This window comes from Rhinolophus hipposideros, assembly GCF_964194185.1.
Source record: "Rhinolophus hipposideros genome assembly, chromosome: X".
NCBI lineage: Eukaryota > Metazoa > Chordata > Mammalia > Chiroptera > Rhinolophidae > Rhinolophus > Rhinolophus hipposideros.
This window is the reverse complement of record NC_138046.1, coordinates 56,896,576-56,914,888: the sequence shown is the minus strand read 5'-3', so window position 1 is coordinate 56,914,888 and position 18,313 is coordinate 56,896,576. Positions and strand designations below refer to the sequence as shown.

The 18,313-nt window shown below is 39.9% G+C and overlaps 1 protein-coding gene across 1 annotated transcript; it reads left to right on the top strand.

The window, feature by feature from the left end:
* Positions 1-532: 532 nt before the first annotated feature.
* On the top strand, positions 533-15,251 carry TNMD (tenomodulin). Its single transcript, XM_081042511.1, has 7 exons — positions 533-784; positions 951-1,082; positions 9,696-9,836; positions 10,054-10,155; positions 12,869-13,022; positions 14,407-14,573; positions 14,889-15,251. Exons 1-7 carry the CDS (start codon positions 737-739, stop codon positions 15,096-15,098), a joined length of 954 nt encoding a protein of 317 aa, XP_080898637.1. The 5' UTR covers positions 533-736; the 3' UTR covers positions 15,099-15,251.
* Positions 15,252-18,313: the final 3,062 nt, after the last annotated feature.

Here is an 18,313-nt window from a genome sequence, read left to right as displayed (position 1 = left end):
CTGGAGTGAATAAAATCATCTAAGAAGTGTATATAGAGTGAGAAGATCATCAAGGATAGAACCATGAGGAATATCAACATTAATTAACAGAATAGAGAAGAGAACCCAGAAAAGGAAAATAATCTGAGAGATGGGATGAAGAGAGAAAACTTCTATTTAACCCTTTTAATCTTGTTTTTAATTATAATTAGTTGAGTACATATTGATCTCAGTCCTCACAGAGCTTTAACATAGTGGAGGAGGCAACACCTTATTCATTTCTGACTCTCCAAAGCCATGCACAGTGCCTGACATTTAATATCCCTGCAATAAATATTTGTAAAATCAAATGGAATTGAAATCATGACTCCATTCCCCTTTTTGTTTTGTTTGCTTATTTCTGGAGTGTGCAGCATGCTGCTGATATTTTAAGTTCACAGTGAAAAATTATTTCAATGTGTTCTAGGCTTGGTCCCCTTCCAAACCAACCCCCAGGACAATAGTTTTCATTATAACCTTCTGTCTTTGCCATTCTGGATGGAATTCTGTGCACAGAAGTTATATACATATATGGGTATATCTATGTAACAAATAGCAGCACAGGAGCCCCCTGGGCTCCCTCAGGCTCTGGTATGACATATTTGAGCCATATAAATTCAGCTTCTCCTCTGGCATCTGTTAGCCGACTTGCAACTCCACCTCAGCAGTGGTCTCAGTTCTCTCAAAGCCGGGAAAGAGTGCAGTGTGCTGAGAGACCATGGCCAAGAATCCTCCAGAGAACTGTGAGGACTGTCACATTCTAAATGTAAGTTGATTCATATTTTTCCCCTTTTGAGCAGAATCATGGTTTCACAGACTTATTGTACTGCATTGTGAACATTAGAAAATCAAATCAAAGATGACTTTGAATTACGGCTTGCTATTTTAAGGATTATTGTGTATTGTTTTATTTTTCTCTGCTCTTTGCTTAGGCAGAAGCTTTTAAATCCAAGAAGATATGTAAATCACTCAAGATTTGTGGGTTGGTGTTCGGTATCCTGGCCTTAACTCTAATTGTCCTGTTTTGGGGGGGCAAGTACTTCTGGCTGGAGACACCCAAAAAAGTAAGTAAATGCACATTATTGTCCAGTGCTTCTGTTTTGAGTTTGATTGAATTTAATTGGTGATTGACATGTATGTTACTCTTAAAATAAAAACAATTAAGTCCTTTTTGTGTTTATTTCCTGGTGGTATAAAAAATTGAATCAAGATTTTGCTCTCTTTTATTTGACTAATTATTTTGGTATGGAAAAAAATGTGTTTTCTGTATTTCGGTGAGTAATGGTAAGATGTAGAATTACCCATTCTTTTATAATGCTTGGCTTTAAGGAGTTAATACTCTTCCTAGAAGCAAAAATTTTACTGTAAGAAGAAAATACTTTCCATCTTTCAATTATCTGGGCAGAAACTGATGGAAAAGTAATTATACCACCACATAAGAAAAAAAAAACACCAGAAATGGCAGCAAAGCATTTTCAGGGGTTACGTTTCTGACTTAATGCATCTGCTGTGAGGACAGACAGAAAACTCCTTTTCAGAAGGAGCAATTCTCATACTTGAGTTCACATTTATTTATAACTTAAAAAAATAAACTAGAGCTTTTCTGCTCCTCACCAGCCATAATCGTCGCTGTTCCACTGAAATAGTAATGCCACAAGGTAGAAACAAGTGACACCAAGTCATAAATCACAGGTATCTCAGAAAGCTTCTGATATTTGGGTCATTTGGTGAAGCTTGGCTGACGATTGTAGTTGGTAATAGTGTACCTTAGCGTTATTGCTATCCCTGGGCTCCTATGCAATGGGCAAGTTTAGATGGGACCTAAGGAAAATCATAGTCCTTTCATGGTAAAAACTTTCATTTGAAAGAGAATTAATAAACGTACAAGCCAGAGGTGTGAAGATGGTTTTCTGTCTTTGCCACATTTTTCTCTCTGCATGTAGATTGTTGTTACTGTTGTTATTAAATTGTTGTCATATGATGCTTGTTTCTATTTGGTAACAGATTTAGGAAGGGAAAGGCACAAATCCAGGAACGATGATGAGAGACAAGAAGAAAATGGGTTGGCATGGACCATTAGGAGCCAAAGGAGCGATAGGAGTAGAGAGGAAAGAATATGGATTGATGTGGAAGGAGAGGCAGAGAGGGAGAAAATAGAGAATCAACTGGACAAGTGTCCAAAAGAAAACAGAGAAGTAAGGCTGAGCCACCTTGGATTCTTCACCTCTGCTGCCGTACCCACTTTTATTTAGTCCCAAAGGCTACCTTACTTTAAGTAAGAGGGAGAATGAAGAGCAAGGCAGCCTACTTTGTTTATCCTCTTATTTATACCTTGTTTCAAAAAAGATTTCAGGCATTGCGCCCAATGCCTATAGTTAACCCTTTCAACCAATGTCTCTCTCTCTCTCTCTCTCTCTCTCTCTCTCTCTCTCTCTCTCTCTCTCTCTCTCTCTCTCTCATTGCTCCCTGCTCTGGAACTACTTACTGCTCACATGTCTTCCTAGAGAAGCCACCTATATTCAGGCTAGCAAGGTCAGCAAAGCAATTGACATCAGGAAGGAAACAGAAAATGAATAGGAATGCCAAAATGCATTCTGATCCAAATCTGCTACCACTTAGCTAATTCACAAGGTGATATGTTGCCCTACAATTCAATTGGATCCTTTTGACATTTATAGAGGAGTTAGAGGACAATAAACCCTTTTGTTCTCCATGGCCATAATGTACTTAACTGAATGCGGTAGGTAGCTAGCTCTTTTGACCACCCATACACACATACCTAAATGTGGGGCCAGATGTCTTTTCTTGTTTTATTGTAGCCGCTGGTATTAACAATGCTATTCTGAAAGAGTTTATGTGTTTTCCTAAACTTAGAATGCTATTTTCCTCAGTGCAATTGTAAATGACTAGGTGGGGAATTTGCTTTTTCTTGCAAGTTGCCAAACTCACTGACAGTGCCCACGGTCCCCTCTGCTCTTGTATTATACCATCCTTGCTTCTCACTCCAGTTCTCTTTTTTTGACGGATTATGAGAAGCAATCCTGTGATTCTTCCAACAAAAAGTAAAACCTAGTCAGTGCATGCACAGAAGAGGTGGGGTATGCTACTGGATGAAGGTTGTCAAGCACCAAATCTCTCATGAACTAATCCATCTTGGGATGTAATATTTCAGCAAAGGGATTCTCAGAAATGAACAAAGTTATTACAAAGAAATCTGGTAAAAGACAATAGATATCTCCTGGGGCAAGTTTTTTTCACCTTGAGTAAAGATTGTTTGTTCTCCATTCCAATGGGGAGTTGCAATTTATGCTTTGACATTTAAGTCTGGGCCTTCACCACAAGACCAGGCAGGATCCATTACAATCTAAGGAACCAGCTGGAGATATGTATGCTTCACTCAGTCTATCACTACCTTCAATTTCCATACAAAGAGCCCAAGAGGCCATCTATGGTCTAATATATATGGTCTAATTATTGGCTAATACTGCCAATAAGCCTGCCTCCAAGCTGACTTATGAATCCTGGGAAGAGAAGTGTAGTCAGATTAGTATTAGAAGAAGAATTGCAGAGGAAAAGGAGCTAGACATCTCGCACAAATTAAAGACTCCGCCCCTTAAGAATATGACCTGGCAGGAAACAACAGTTAGATTAAAACCCAGCCTCTTCTGGACTTTCCCTTACAAGCCTGTGGGACCTATGGAGATGGTGCGATGGGCCGTTGGTGGAGAGAACTGTTAATGCTGTTGTGCTTGTGGATGTCAATGACTTATTTGCTGTCCTGGGGCTCCCTCTAAGCTCTTAGTGTTTGTTCCTCTAACCTCCACCACACCTCCTTTTTATTTTGTTTTTCAATAAACATTTGTTTATAATAAACAGTGTTTATTTAACATTCCACATCTGGTGTTGACATTTCCATGCCAGGAGGTTCTCTCCCTCCTTCCATTACCTCCCACCTTGGCATATGCAAAAGATCCAAATTCTTGATCCCAAATGGGAATTAAGCCATGTTTTACTCCCTCTCCTCGAACACCACAGGCATGAGCACACGCATATATTTACATACACACACGCACACACACACGCACGCACACACCAGAGAGAGAAAGGGATCAAAATAAAGTTAACCAACAAGGACTAACTCTGGGTGAGCTGTTGCACTCGCTCGCTTACAGGCTTACAGCCACCCTAACCCACAGCCACATTTAGGAGCCATTTGAGCTGAATAAAAGCCAATCCATCAAGCTCTGTATTCAGCTTTCTTAACCTAGCAGAGGGGACATATTCAGTCCCATAAATTTTTAGAGAGCATCACAATGAGGCTTCACTTCCAGGCAGTGACTGCCCAGGGATCTTTGAAGCAGATTCCCTGAAGAAACATAGTAGCTTAAAGCTCCCTGTATTACACATTTAACTTGAAACAATTAGAAGCAAACTCCTCCCCAGCTAATTAATCCAACATGGACAAAATGAGTTGGAAAAATCCCAGCCCTTAAACCAACAGTTTTTAGTTGTAGCACAGACCTTGTCCCTTCAATATTTTGAAGAATGAGGCAGAACAATAATAAATTAAATAAGTGAAATGCTGCTTTTCCTGCCATATCTAGGAATTTCCTGGTGACTTTAGGGTTGTTTAGAAACCATAAGTTCTAAGGCCCACACAGCTATCAACAGATTCCTGGGGATGTCCCCTCCACTTCTACATACTACCAACATGAGATGAGAAGTGGGAGGGATAGATGGGCATCTTTCTCTTCCCTACCTCCAACTCAACTGCAGATAACCATTAAAACAGTCTCACTCAGGATTGCGAGCCTAATACCATCCTAAGCTGAAAATCCTTTGCTCAGAAAAGAACCTTCTTGCTAAGTCTGTGTTCAGCTATCCTGTGCCTGTTTCTCTAATGCTAGTATTGGCCAGAGACCAACTTTCTTCACTCCTCTTCTAGGCACACGGGAGATACAACTTTCCTCACTGAGCTTCCTGGGCTTTCCTACACAGCAGTTTGGTGGGTGAAATGTGGGTCTGGAGAAGCATTCACACCCTCAAGGAAAAAGTTAGAGTGGTAGCTGGAATCTCTTTAGCACTGGGACTGAGCTTCGCCAAATAGTGCCACATCAGCATTTTAAAAGAGAAGACTTTCCTACATTTAATTTTTCTCCAAAACCATTGCAGGAGCAAAGTCCACCTTTGTATAGCAACTCTTGCTGGGCCAGCTCTTGCTCTGAAGTACTCAGGGCCTCTCCAATTATGTAGAGCAGGACTCTGGCAACCATGGGCAGATTCTTATTCAGTCTCATTCTCCTAAGGCAGCATTTGCTGAGCAACTTATGTAGCACGAGCAAAGAAAGCCTGGGTCTTCAAAAGGAGTTGTCCTTTAGTGGCTGAGAGTGAGAGTGTGGCTGTAAGGGGAAAGCAACTCAGGTGTTCAACAGGTAGTGGCAGTCCACTGGTCAACCTGACATATATCATCAACCCAGACCTGAGCAGATCTGATTTTCTCAGCTATTCGACATTATATCTGGCAAGAGGTGGGAGATAAAGATGAGAACTGAAACTTTCCCAACAGCTTGTCAGTGGCAGAGTTGAGGCTAGGACTAGAACCTGGTCTGGGGATTCTTTCCACTATTTTTCAGCTGCATTTAAGAATAGTAGGTAGGTGTGGGAGGGAATGAGTAGGGGAAAACTTCCCAGCCAGCTTGGGTTTGTAGATGAAAGAAATGTGGGTTTTTTTCTTGTTGAAAAAGAGGAATGTCTGCTGCTTATGCCAGTGTTTTTTGGGGCTGAGAACTGGTGATTGAAGATGCAGAGGTCCAACTTTGCATTAGAAACAATCTGTCTGCTCTGTGTTGGTAAAGAAATACTCAGAGGCCTTTTAATTCCCACAGGCTAGGTTGGTAATAATATGGTATAATGCATTTCCTTCCCTTCCTTCCAGTCTAACACCTGATCAGAGCCAGCTATTCTGAGCATTTATTTCACCGCTGGAGAGTGTACCTCATAAACAGACAGTAAAGGATGAAGGTGGAAAGAAACACAGCTAGATTAATCACAGGCTTCAAAAAACAAACCTAAGCCAAATGTCCTCAAATCCCTTTCAGGACAGGCTAAAGCTACGTGCCCCCCAAACAGATCCATCACACTGAGGTCTGAGGCAGTTTTACTCTTTATAAAAAGCGTTCTTTTCTGATCTCAGCAATTGTCACAAATTGAAGCAAAAAAAAAAAAAAAAAAAAAAAACCTGTGAAAGGGGGCTGTTAGGGCTCATTTGCTGCCTGAGTGGAGGATTTAACTGGACTCAGGAAATAATTCCTGGGCAGGGAAGAGAAATGAGTTTGTGTTCTCTCTATGTTTTGTCAGTGTGGTCTTCTGACATCTCTCACTGCCCGGGTTTAACCACATACCTATTTCATTTCACTTTTGAATCATATTTCACTCCACTGGCTTCCTTGTCCCATTCCAGTGTGCCAGTCCTTAGACTTAAGACCAGTCTTATGTGTGGGTGGAGTATGAACCCATTTGAGTGGTACTAGAAAGATGCCCTTGCCCCACCAAATAACGCTGATTCCTGGTGCCATTGTGCTTAAAATCCACTGTTAGTAATCCATCCCTTTGATGGGTATTTGTTGAAAAACATTGACACTTTTTTTTCAACAGACAAATACCCATTACTAACATCTTAGTATGAAATCATTTGTCAGATTGATTTTTTTCTTTGACATAAGGTACCTGAAGCACCAAGAGATTCCTAGACAGGAGACAAAGGGTTAGAGAGAGATGGGGAGAGGGGGAAGAGATAGGAGGTACAACGCGAACAAACAGGATATGAAAAGTACAGAGAATGGAGACTTGAAACACCAAAGATTAACTTTCCCAATCTGCCAATTTGGCAGAAGTATACTCCTCATCATACTCTATCTTTGCTCTGTCTTTCCTGGAATAAAGCTGTGTTGGGGACAGTCTGAGTGAGATGAGCTACTGTGAGCCCACTCACACCTCTCTCAGGCCAGCCATCCTGTCTACTTTAGTATGCAACCAGAGAAGAAAAAAACATTTATTTAATCCTTCATCTTCAGAAAGACCCTCTCAGCCCCTGAGCCAGTGAGCTTAGCAGAGAGAAAAGTATTTCTGAGGCCAAAGGCATGAGCTCAGTGTCCATATGGGCCAGTGAAGCTTGCATAGCCATTACCCAGGCAATGTTCTCCACAGGAACCTGGGCGAGACAGTATGTCTGGATTTGCTCAAACTCATCCCCAAACAATCCAAAGTGAACCACCAGCATCGTCTTCCTAGACAAAGGACAGTCTGTTCCAAAAAGACACCTTTGATAGTGGAATTCCATCTGGGTGAATATATATAGCTCCCTACCTGGATTCACACATAAATGAAGTCATTCTGATCCCACTCTATTTAGCAACCTACCATTGCTAACAAAAAACCAACAAGCTGGTTAATGAATACGATCAGAATGGACCCCTTCTCCCCCACCAACAAAACAAAACTATTTGAAGGAATGTTGAAATTAATCAAGATCGGCTGAGCTTGGCAGTTTCTAACAGTTTTCATCTAGCAAGGTATCCAAGTGGAGTGCATTGCCAATAGTGCAGGAAAACTCATTGCACAGAAGTACACTGAAATTCTAAATGTCACCAATATGGTTCCATAGTCTTCTACCAATGATTGAAAACACAGCCTGCATGTTCTCTTTTGCCCAGGTAGGCAGCCTTCCAACAACCCCTGGTTTCTAACCTCATTTTTCCATGCAATAATCCATCAGTGGTGCTACTGATGAAACAAACACCACACCCCACCCTCAATGACTGGTGGTGTTGATATTTGTCTCAACAATGGGTAGTATTTCTAATGAATTCTCCCCTGTTGGGAGATCTGACAAGACTGGATCTGAATAGATGCCGTTCTCCTCTCCTTAGGTCAGGCTGACTGAGAGCTCAATTTGTTGCCCTAGGTAGAAGTTTCCCAAGCTGGCTGCAGAGCTGGAACTGATGACATATTTATAACTAGAAGCAAATAACAAGCCTAAAGGAATTTGCTACCTATCACAAACCAGGCCACACTTCTTGAGTTAACTCTGCAGTTGCTGGAAGGTTCTAAATACTGTTTTCCTTTGACTTTTAAAAGACAGTCTCTTAAAAAAAACCTTGTCCATGCTCAAAATCTCTCTTTAAGAAGATGAGAAATTGCTATGGGTGGGAAAAACTTATTCAACAAATACTTGAGTGCTGCCCATGTCCAAGGAACTGTAGGGCTACTAAGAGGTAAAGGATATTGTCTCTTGTTCTCTTATTCAGCAACTACATAGACTTTTCACACTTCAAGTAACAGTGCTTCTACAAACCCTTCCAACTTGTTTTTCTACTTGAGTTGGGGAAAATTTGACCAGGTTAAACTAACATTCAGTCACAGACACAGGCAGACATTAAAAAACAACCTAAACCAGCACAAGCTCTAACAGGCTGCCACTGAGAACTGTATCATTAGAAAGCAACATTGGCTCTGTAGATGACTTGCTTTTCAGGCTTTTAGTTTACCAATTTTTTTGTGTGAGGAAAAATGAGTAAGAAGAAACTTGATAGCTGAAGGCTTCCCAACAACAGGGATCAGAGAGACTTCCACGTGGCACCATCAGGTCTGGCCTGGTTTGTGTCAAGGAGCAAATTCCTTTAGGCTTGTTATTTGCTTATGGCAGTAAAAATGCTCTCAGTTATAGGTAATGGGCTTACTTCTAAACTGGGACACTGTAATACTGGTCCTCTTGGTCCTCAGAAAGAGAAGTGTCTCTTTTAGAGGATGGGACAGTCTGGGGTTTCATTTCAACCATTCAGAAATGACCTACCTAACAAGTAGCCTTTCCAAGGCACTCTTCTTGGGAAACTCCATATTACTTAGTGCAGGGCACTTGACACAGTTGTTGAATTCTATACATAGGAGAATCTGGAGGACTTGAAGCCAATTGAATCAGGTTTGGAAAACAGAACTCGGGAATAAACTGAGTGGGATTGGTTAGCCCATCAAAGAGAAGGTTAGGGGAAGGCAATAAATGTTTCCTGGAGTTTAAAGGGCAAAATTAAGCAACTGAGGTCAGGGGAAGACTACCTGATATTGGCCAATGGTAATATTAGTCTTCAGATTCTAAAAAGACTGTGGAGCCAATATTAAAGCCTTGGAGAGACGAGGAGATAGAGAGCAATACCTAAGCATTCTACATGTGTTTAAATGTCTTTCTTAGCCCTAGTGAGCTTCATGGGAGTGAAAGGTGATCCATGAGCACTTGGAAAGGCAAGTGGTAGCATAAAGAAACAGCAAAGGTTTTAGTTGATCCCTCTGTTCAAGACAAGGAAGCTATGCTTTACAGGCTGGTTTGCAAAACACCACTTGCTATTTATCAAAGCTACCAAGAAAACTGTTGGGATTCTTCATTCAGTAACTTGGCTTGAATACAAAATACTGGTTCAGAAGAGATGCCCATATCATCAGCTCCAATGTCAAAAGCACCTCACTTTAATCTTGAGTCTCAGAGAATTCCCAATGGCAAGCTCCTGAGATGGCACCTCACTACGAAAGTTCTGAAAAGAGAAGTCTGCCCCAGATATTACTCAATTAAATGTCTTATGAAGGGACACACTGAGTATCTTAGAGCTTGTTTTCCTCTGTTGTCCTAGACATACGACATGGAGCACACTTTCTACAGCAATGGAGAAAAGAAGACGATTTACATGGAAATTGATCCTGTGACCAGAACCGAAATATTCAGAAGTGGAAATGGCACTGATGAAACATTGGAAGTACATGACTTTAAAAATGTAAGTTAGATATTTTCCCCGTAAGACTTCCCATTTAAAAATATTAGAACATTTATAGTTGAGTTGAAAATAGCCTGTAGCCTCCATTTAATGAGACAAAGCTTTCCCTTTGAATTCAAATTTTGCCAGCCTAGGGCCCTGACAGATCATGGAACTCATAAAGTGTGGCTATTTCAGGGTTGCTGTGTTTTTTGTTGTTTTTTAATCTGTTTTATAGGGCTACACTGGCATCTACTTTGTAGGTCTTCAAAAATGCTTCATCAAAACACAGATCAAAGTGATTCCTGAATTTTCTGAACCAGAGGAGGAAATAGATGAGGTATGTAAGAATAATGGTGGTAGTAAAAGCCACCATTTATTGGGTGCTAACTATGTGCCAGACATTGTACTAAATGTTTTACTCTCATTTGATTCTTACTTGGACCCTATAGATAAGTACTACTACTATCCCCATTTTCAGATGAGGAAACTTGGACTCAGAACCAAAAAGTGACTTGCCCAAGGTCACACAGCTAGAGAGGAGCAGATTGGAATCTTGAAGTCAGGCCTTAAAAAAATAAATTCATGCTTTTAGGTACAACACTGTACTTTCATACCTGGGTAGCCATTAACATTATATAGCTTTGCTCCCAAACCAAAGATTTCTAGTAAGTGGGGTGAACAGTTGAACAAAATCAATCCAGCCTAAGGTAAAGTCCTAAAAAGAAAAGTTCCAAGGCACTGGGGATCCTGCCACTTTTGTCATACTGTGACATTCACCTATTTTAAAGATTTTAGTTGATTTACCTTACCATTTTGTGCTGGGCTGCTAATGGAATAATCCATTTAATCTCACTAGGAAAGGCAAAATCAAAGTAAGAACTACAGTGTAATACAATTTCTCTGAAAACATACTGCTAGGCCTGGGTGAGGTAATCTAGGGTACTGGAGCAATCACTGAATGGCCCCTGAAAGCCTAGGGAGAGATGGAGGATTATTGCCTAAAATACCGCCATCAATAAAGCCCTTGAGGCTCTTAATTTTTCCTTGACATTCTGTCAGCAATCACAGTATGTTGTTATCAGTTGAGGAAGAAGGGGAACCTTAGCTAAGGCCATATTGCGACAGCATACCCACATCATAGCCAAGAACAAACAAATGTTTGTTTGGTTTGTTTTAGAGTTTAACTGACAAATCTAAAATGATATTATAGCAATGACATGGTTGCTTCTTTATATACTATAAATACCTCTTTCTCTTTCTTCTCTTTCTCCTCTATCCTTTTTCACTTTTCTCCTACCCAGCTCTCTCTATCTTAATTCTCATCTACCCATTTATGCTTTTCTTATTTTGGGGGTGGTGAGGTAGGGTGGGGAGCACTTTTTCCTTTCTCTTCCCCAAGTCTCAGAGCTGTCATGGGCTCCCATGGGCATGCTACTGAACTCCTCATGGCCAGAAAAGTTACAGACCCCTATTACTAGAATTTCTCCCAAAGAAGATGCTCTGCTCCCAAGGTCTGCAGTAGTGAAAAATTGGGGAGATTTTTGTTTCAAATATGTAGAAGTTAGATGCATCTGAGGATTAGAATAACTTCCAGGATATTAGAATTACTATAGGAGGCAAGGGTAATATGAACGGAGAGTGAATAGGATAAAATCTACTATACCCAATATCATATGCTGCATTTTGCAGAAAATAATATAAGCATTTGAGTAGGGCCAGCCAGCCAGTAATGAGAGTCCAAACTGACATGACAGTATTTATTTTCTGGGGGGAAAATAAAGGCAAAGGCCCATAATGTCTGGCTCTAATTTATTCTTCAGTTATTTTTGTCAAATCTTTAAAATAACACAAGTATTCATCTCGTGATAGTGAGATTACTTTATCTTCAAGGTAAACCTATTTTTTTTATATTCAGCCTACGGATTTTTTTATGAGACAAATTTGTGGTCCTGAATGACAAAAACCCCCTTCGTCTATATTTTCCTCACCTCTGTATCTATGGTTCATGTATGTTAAACACGCAGAGCAGGTACATAAATAGCCCTGATTTTGCTGACAAAGCTAGTCAGCATATCAGCCTCATTTTATACAGTCCCTTTCAATGCATCCCAAGGTCTTTACAGATTCAAGGGCAAAGGAGCTAAGACTTGAGTTGTAAATGACTAGAGTAAGATTATACAAAGCCAGATCTCAGAGAATAAAAACACCAAAATCATAAAGATAAAAAGAAACAAAATTGAAAAGGAAAAACCTTATTAAGAGAAAGGGGAAACATACTGTTACCCAAAAGACAAATGAGTAAGAAAGAACTAGGTATACAAGACAGCTCCTTCCAATACTAGAAACCGAAAAAGAAGGCGGGCGGCTCTCTTGCTAATATAAGCAAATCTACCTAAAGAAAGAACATTCTGTGAGACAAACCACCCATCTAGAAGATGAAAGGAGTAAAATAGTGGTAAGGCCAGTGAAGGCACAATCTGGAGACTTGACTTTAAAACTAAAAGGACATTTTTTGTACTACACCTAGATAGCATTAACAGGCAAATCTTGTAAAACCAAAATATTAGGTTCGGTTGTTATTTCATTGATCTCACCAATTTTGATTCTGGCAGCTTTTTTCAGTTTGAGATCAAATCTGGCTTGCAACCCTAGCTGCAAACCTAAAACAAGGCAGGCACTCACAACATCCATTTAAGTGTAGAAGAGAAAAAACAAATGTAAATCACTCAGGATTCAGAAACCCAAATTAAAACATACATGGCCCAGATAATGATGGAGAGTCTTCCTGACTTGAAGTGAAATGGTAGTAGACAAGGTTTCTGTCTCAGTGAGCAGCCTTACTGTCAAAAGACAAATGGGTTGTTAAATCTCCCAAGGGCATCTACTGTATGCAAGGCACATAGCTAGTTCACTGGCAGCCCTGGGATTGAGATTGTTATTCAGATTCAAAATATAGCTGGGTGGTGTGTTTTTTTCAGTAGCCCATAATGTCTCACTCATTTGATTAATTTCTCTGCCTATCCTCACCCTGAACTACTTTCTTCTCTCAGAATGAAGAAATTACCACAACTTTCTTTGAACAGTCAGTGATTTGGGTCCCAGCAGAAAAGCCTATTGAAAACCGAGACTTCCTTAAAAATTCCAAAATTCTGGAGATTTGTCATAATGTGACCATGTATTGGATCAATCCCACTCTCATAGCAGGTATGGCCACCGCCGTCTCCTCCTCCTCCTCCTCTTCCCAAAGTCAGTAACAGGTTAATGTTCCCAACATTCAGAGACTATATTTCTAGAAAAACAAATGATCTGCTTATATCTTCTTAGATGAAACTGTATATGCCGACTGCCAGTGAGGAGGGAATTTTTCACAGCCAAGTTATGAATCAGATAAATTAATGCTGACAGGCTTTTAAATATCCCAGCAAAGGTAACACCACCCTAATGTGACCAGTGATAGCATAAAGCTAATCTGTCTTTCTTTGTACATCTGTATTCATTGCAGTCAGGATACCAGACTATTGCTCAAACCACTGTGTGCCCAACCCAAGACCAGAAGAGAGAAGGACCAAAACAATGCTCTATTGTCTCAAGAAGGATTGTCTATGTCAAATGGTGGCATTCTCCCCAGACGATAGGACAGTCATTGCAAAACAAATGTCTTTGTGGCTGTTTTAGGAATCACAATAAAAGTAATTGAGGGCTAGAGGTCCAGAGTAGAAGTGTCCAGCTCTAAATTTCCAGTCAGCCCACAGAGAAGACAAAGATCTCTGGACGCCTTATTCTGCCCCACTAATGTAGAACTTGCCTCCCTGATTCTGGACAACATAGATTGCTATATTACCTAAGAGAGGGCATTCTAACCAATGCAGGCATCTATTGGTACTCCTTGGCCTTAGAAAAAGGCAACTAGATGCAATGCGGTACACTGGGTTTGATGCTAGAACTTCTTCTTCAGTGTTCTTTTTCTAAAGGACATTAGAGAAAATATTGAGGCAATCTGAATAAAGTCTGTAGTTTAGTTAATAGTATTGTACCAATGCTAATTTCTTAGTTTGATTATTGTCCTATGGTTACGTCAGATGCTAACGTTAAGGGAAACTGTGTGAAGGATATACAGGAACTCAGTACTATCTTTGCAACTTTTTTTGTGAATCAAAGATTATTTCTAAATAGGAAGTTTAAAAATGTATGACAGGAAAGAGGAGAGGAGAGGAGGTCAGAGGGCACTTAATTAAATCAGGCAACCAAAAAATATTTGAATACCTGCCGTGGATAAAATCAGTGGGGGAGACACAAAGGTCCTCTGTCCTCAGTTTTTAATTTCGTATGCAAAGCAGCAAGTGTTTGATGCCAAATGAGCAAAGAAGTCTGTGTCCATGGAAATAGTCCGATTTCTTTCGGAAAATCTTAAAATATCAGCTGGAGGATCTTAAAAAAGTAGTCACGCATGCTAAATGATGGCAGAGAGAGGACACAAGGAAAATCTCTACCCCCAAATGCTATTCCCCAAGCACTTCTTTCAGAAATGTTTGAAAGCAGTTTTATATTTATTTCTGTATCTATCCCAACTTTGTATTTATTACCTTAGTTTCAGAGTTACAGGACTTTGAGGAGGATGGTGAAGACCTTCACCTTCCTACCAATGGAAAAAAAGGGATTGAACAAAATGAGCAGTGGGTGGTCCCTCAGGTGAAGGCGGAGAAGATGCGTCACACCAGACAAGCAAGTGAAGAAGAACTTCCAATAAATGACTATGTGAGTTATGTTCCTGTTATTCTTGTTAGAGGAAAAACAAAGAACTCTCACAAAACACACTACCCCTCAGATCGAAATCATTGAAAGGAGAATGGTCATTGTTTTAACAACAAAAAAAATATTTAAAAAACTTGGAATCCCAGGAGGCTCATTCAAAATCAGTCTTGATGTCTATTGAGGTATCTCTCCATGATCAGGCTAAGGAAATTTATTTCTCGCCAGTCCCCAACTCATATAAGTTTTATAGTCCTCCCCTGCTTTGTGGGCCTCTTCCTAGTGACCCTTTCCCTCCAACACCGGCTTCTTTTCTTTCAGACTGAAAATGGAATAGAATTTGATCCCATGCTGGATGAGAGAGGTTATTGTTGTATTTACTGCCGTCGAGGCAACCGCTACTGCCGCCGCGTCTGTGAACCTTTACTAGGTTACTACCCATATCCGTACTGCTACCAAGGAGGGCGGGTTATCTGTCGTGTCATCATGCCTTGCAACTGGTGGGTGGCCCGCATGCTGGGGAGGGTCTAAGAGCAAGTTTGAGCTCCTTGCTTAAATTTCTGGCAGCCAACATATAATAAATGCATGCTATTCAATGAATTTCTGCCTATGAGGCACTTGGCTCCTGGTAGCCAGTACTCTGGAATTACTTGTAAGTAATTCCTCTCTCATGTTCTAATAAACTTCTACATCATCAACAATGGCCTGATTGCTGCTGAACACACTGAGTAAGTGTTTGCTAAGATTATTTCCTGCAACTGAGATGGAACAGATCTGTCTAACATGGATGACAACAACAGAAACTTGCAATTTCATCAGGTTTGGGGAGTAGGAAAGGGCAGAGCATAAGAATTCTCAAATACCATGTTTTATTGTGCTGTATTGAGAAATTGGAAATGAGAGGCTGATGGTAAAAATGTCCCTATAATTAATGCATAAAAACTTGTCCTTTTGTGCACAGCCCCAGTGTTTAATTATGTGAGAGACATATTGTGGACTTGCTTAAGCATCTATTAAGCTGCTGGACAGGCTGTGAGTCACAGCAGGCCAACACTAAAATATTCCAAGTGCTCAGACTCAGCAAAGGAGAAAGCTAACCTAGCAAAAAAGGGTCCCAGGCTCTCCTCCTGTGAACAGGAACTTTGGACAAATTCAACACTTCATAACCTTCAGGTCTGACTTCTCTTTAGATCAGTGTCTGGTTACATAACCTTACAAGGCAATTGTCTGGAAAAGGTGGACCCATAAATATCATTCAGAGAAATAGGCATCATAGGAAATTACTGAGGTGAGGAATCAAATGGGATTTTTTTTGTCCTCCAAAACCACAAAGAACTAGCAGTATGCCACTTTCTTAAAAGGAAAAGTAAGGCCTAGTTCCCGATCACCTTGGGGAGGCAGGAAAGGCAAAGGAGAAGGAAAAGTAGCTAGAGGGTGATGTTAACCTTGATGTCTCAGCCAGTTCTAGTTTCAAAATTCCTGTTTGACCAATCTGTCACCCCTTTCAGTTTCATTTGAAGGTACCTCTGCATTGCTCAACTTCAAAGTTATTGTGTCATGAAGGTTTCTGTCTGACACTTTCCATCACAAAAGCATTTCCAAAGAGTAATATCTTCACCAAGATGCCTGTGGGCCAGGAGTCATTTTCCCCCATTCAGTTGAGGAAGCAAATAGAAATGGATTTTCCCAAGGACGAGTTAAGGTCAGGTACTCATTGTTTGAAAATTAGCATACATGCTATAGTTGGATTACCACTTTTCACAGAATGAGAGCACAGTAAAAATACCTAACAATGCAACATTACTGAAAATACTTTCTTGTTATTAATGATTTAGAAGACATCTGAGAATTTTGGAGTACTTCAGTAATCATAACAGGCATTAATTTATAGTGGAAATAGAAAAATGTAAAAGATATGAATTAATTTGAGGTTGTATGGAATTTATGATGTTCTCTATCATTGTTTTTGGTAATAAATTATTCATTTTTAACATTGATTTTTAAGATCAGCCAATAATTTTAAATTCCTGAAATACTCAATTTTATGCAGTCTACATTGTATTATATATATATTATGCTCTGTGGGGGGTACAAATGAAGTAGAAGATATACTCCTTATTTCCCAACAAATAGAAGACACCCAAAATATATAAGCCCAAGTACAGAAACTTATATACAACAACTAACTGCAGTTATAGGTGGTATGCTATATACATTTGCACACACAGACACATACACAAGGTATAGAAGGTTTCATGTCACATTTTAGGACTAAGAGTTCCTATTCACATATTTTAATTCAGGAAGCATTTCATGTTCAAATAAGATTCCTTAACCACTACATAATTTTACATTGGGAAAATACAATCCCCTTAATGAGGCAGACCAGGAGTTTAAAAGAAAATACAGGGACATGCTTTAGAAAGCATTCAAATCACCTCAGACTTAGGAAAAAGCAAACTGAAACAGCAAACAAATCCAAACACATTAGCCTGTCACTTCATATAGGCCCAGGCCAGGTTGAGAATGGAGAAAGTGAGATATCGCTCTCCTGTCCTTGATGTTTGCTCCTCTTTCGAATCCTACGCAGACTCCTTACGTCATGCCTTGCACTTGTCTCAGGCCAACCTCACAGAAGCTAGAGCAGACTCTCTTTCTTCCACCACCCTTCCCTAAATCCAGCCTCCCCACCACAAGGAATGACACCAAAGTCACATTGACCTCCTAAGCCAGAGACCTAGCAGTAATTCTAACGTATCTCTGTCCTCCACTCATCTCATGACAAATACATCCAGCTTGTTCTCCTAAACCACCCCTCAATTATGCTTATTGTCCAAGCCACAGGTTACTTCTTAGCACATCTGTTAAAACCTCCTCCCTGCTGAAGTTTCCAGGCTATAGACAGAAGGTACAATGAATGCTTTTACAAAGTTTATTTTTCACTTATAGATTTTATGAATGCCATTTCCTTGCCTGAAAGTCTGTAATAGCTACTTTCTACATTAAGGATCAGGTCTAACTTGCATTTAAATAGTCCTTCCTCAAATCACGCTTAACCACCATCTCATATCCCTTTTCTCCTATTACTTTAACTACCCCCTTTGCTTGTCTCAGGAACATTAGCTTCAAGCTCTGTTTTCTCCATTACAGAGTTTTCTGTCACTAATTTTGAAGAGATTTAAAAATGCCATGTCTCTCTTATCTAAATATGAAAACTAAATCCTCTCTACTTCACTCCATGCCTGTATAATTTAATATATTGCTCAATGCACTTGCCATTTAGATACAAGTTTAACTTGCAAATTCTAAAAGAGGGCCTATACACTCTCCTGTTTTGCTCTGTCCAAAACCTAGCACAGTATCGAAAGCATGTAAACGGCCTTTAATTTTTTTTGATTGAAGCCTATGAGAAAGAAGAGAGGGAAGAAGGCAGAGAAAAAATAGGTTATAAAAAAAAAGCATAGCTACAAGGCTCTTCAGAATATTATAACAAAAAGTTGGCCTTGAGTTCTGTTGAAATTTGGGATGAAAGTTCTTATCTTACTAAATCCATTTTGGTGTTCCTTATCTTTTGACACAGGCTATTTCTACAAGCATGAAGAATTCCTCTAATCCCAGAATGATCAAAAGCAGAGATGATTGCCCACAGCTCGATTATCTATTTCTATTATACAAATGCAGGTTTTTTTTGCATTTTCTTCTCAATTTTCAATGATACCATGTATAAAAAAAGAAAAAAGGCAAAA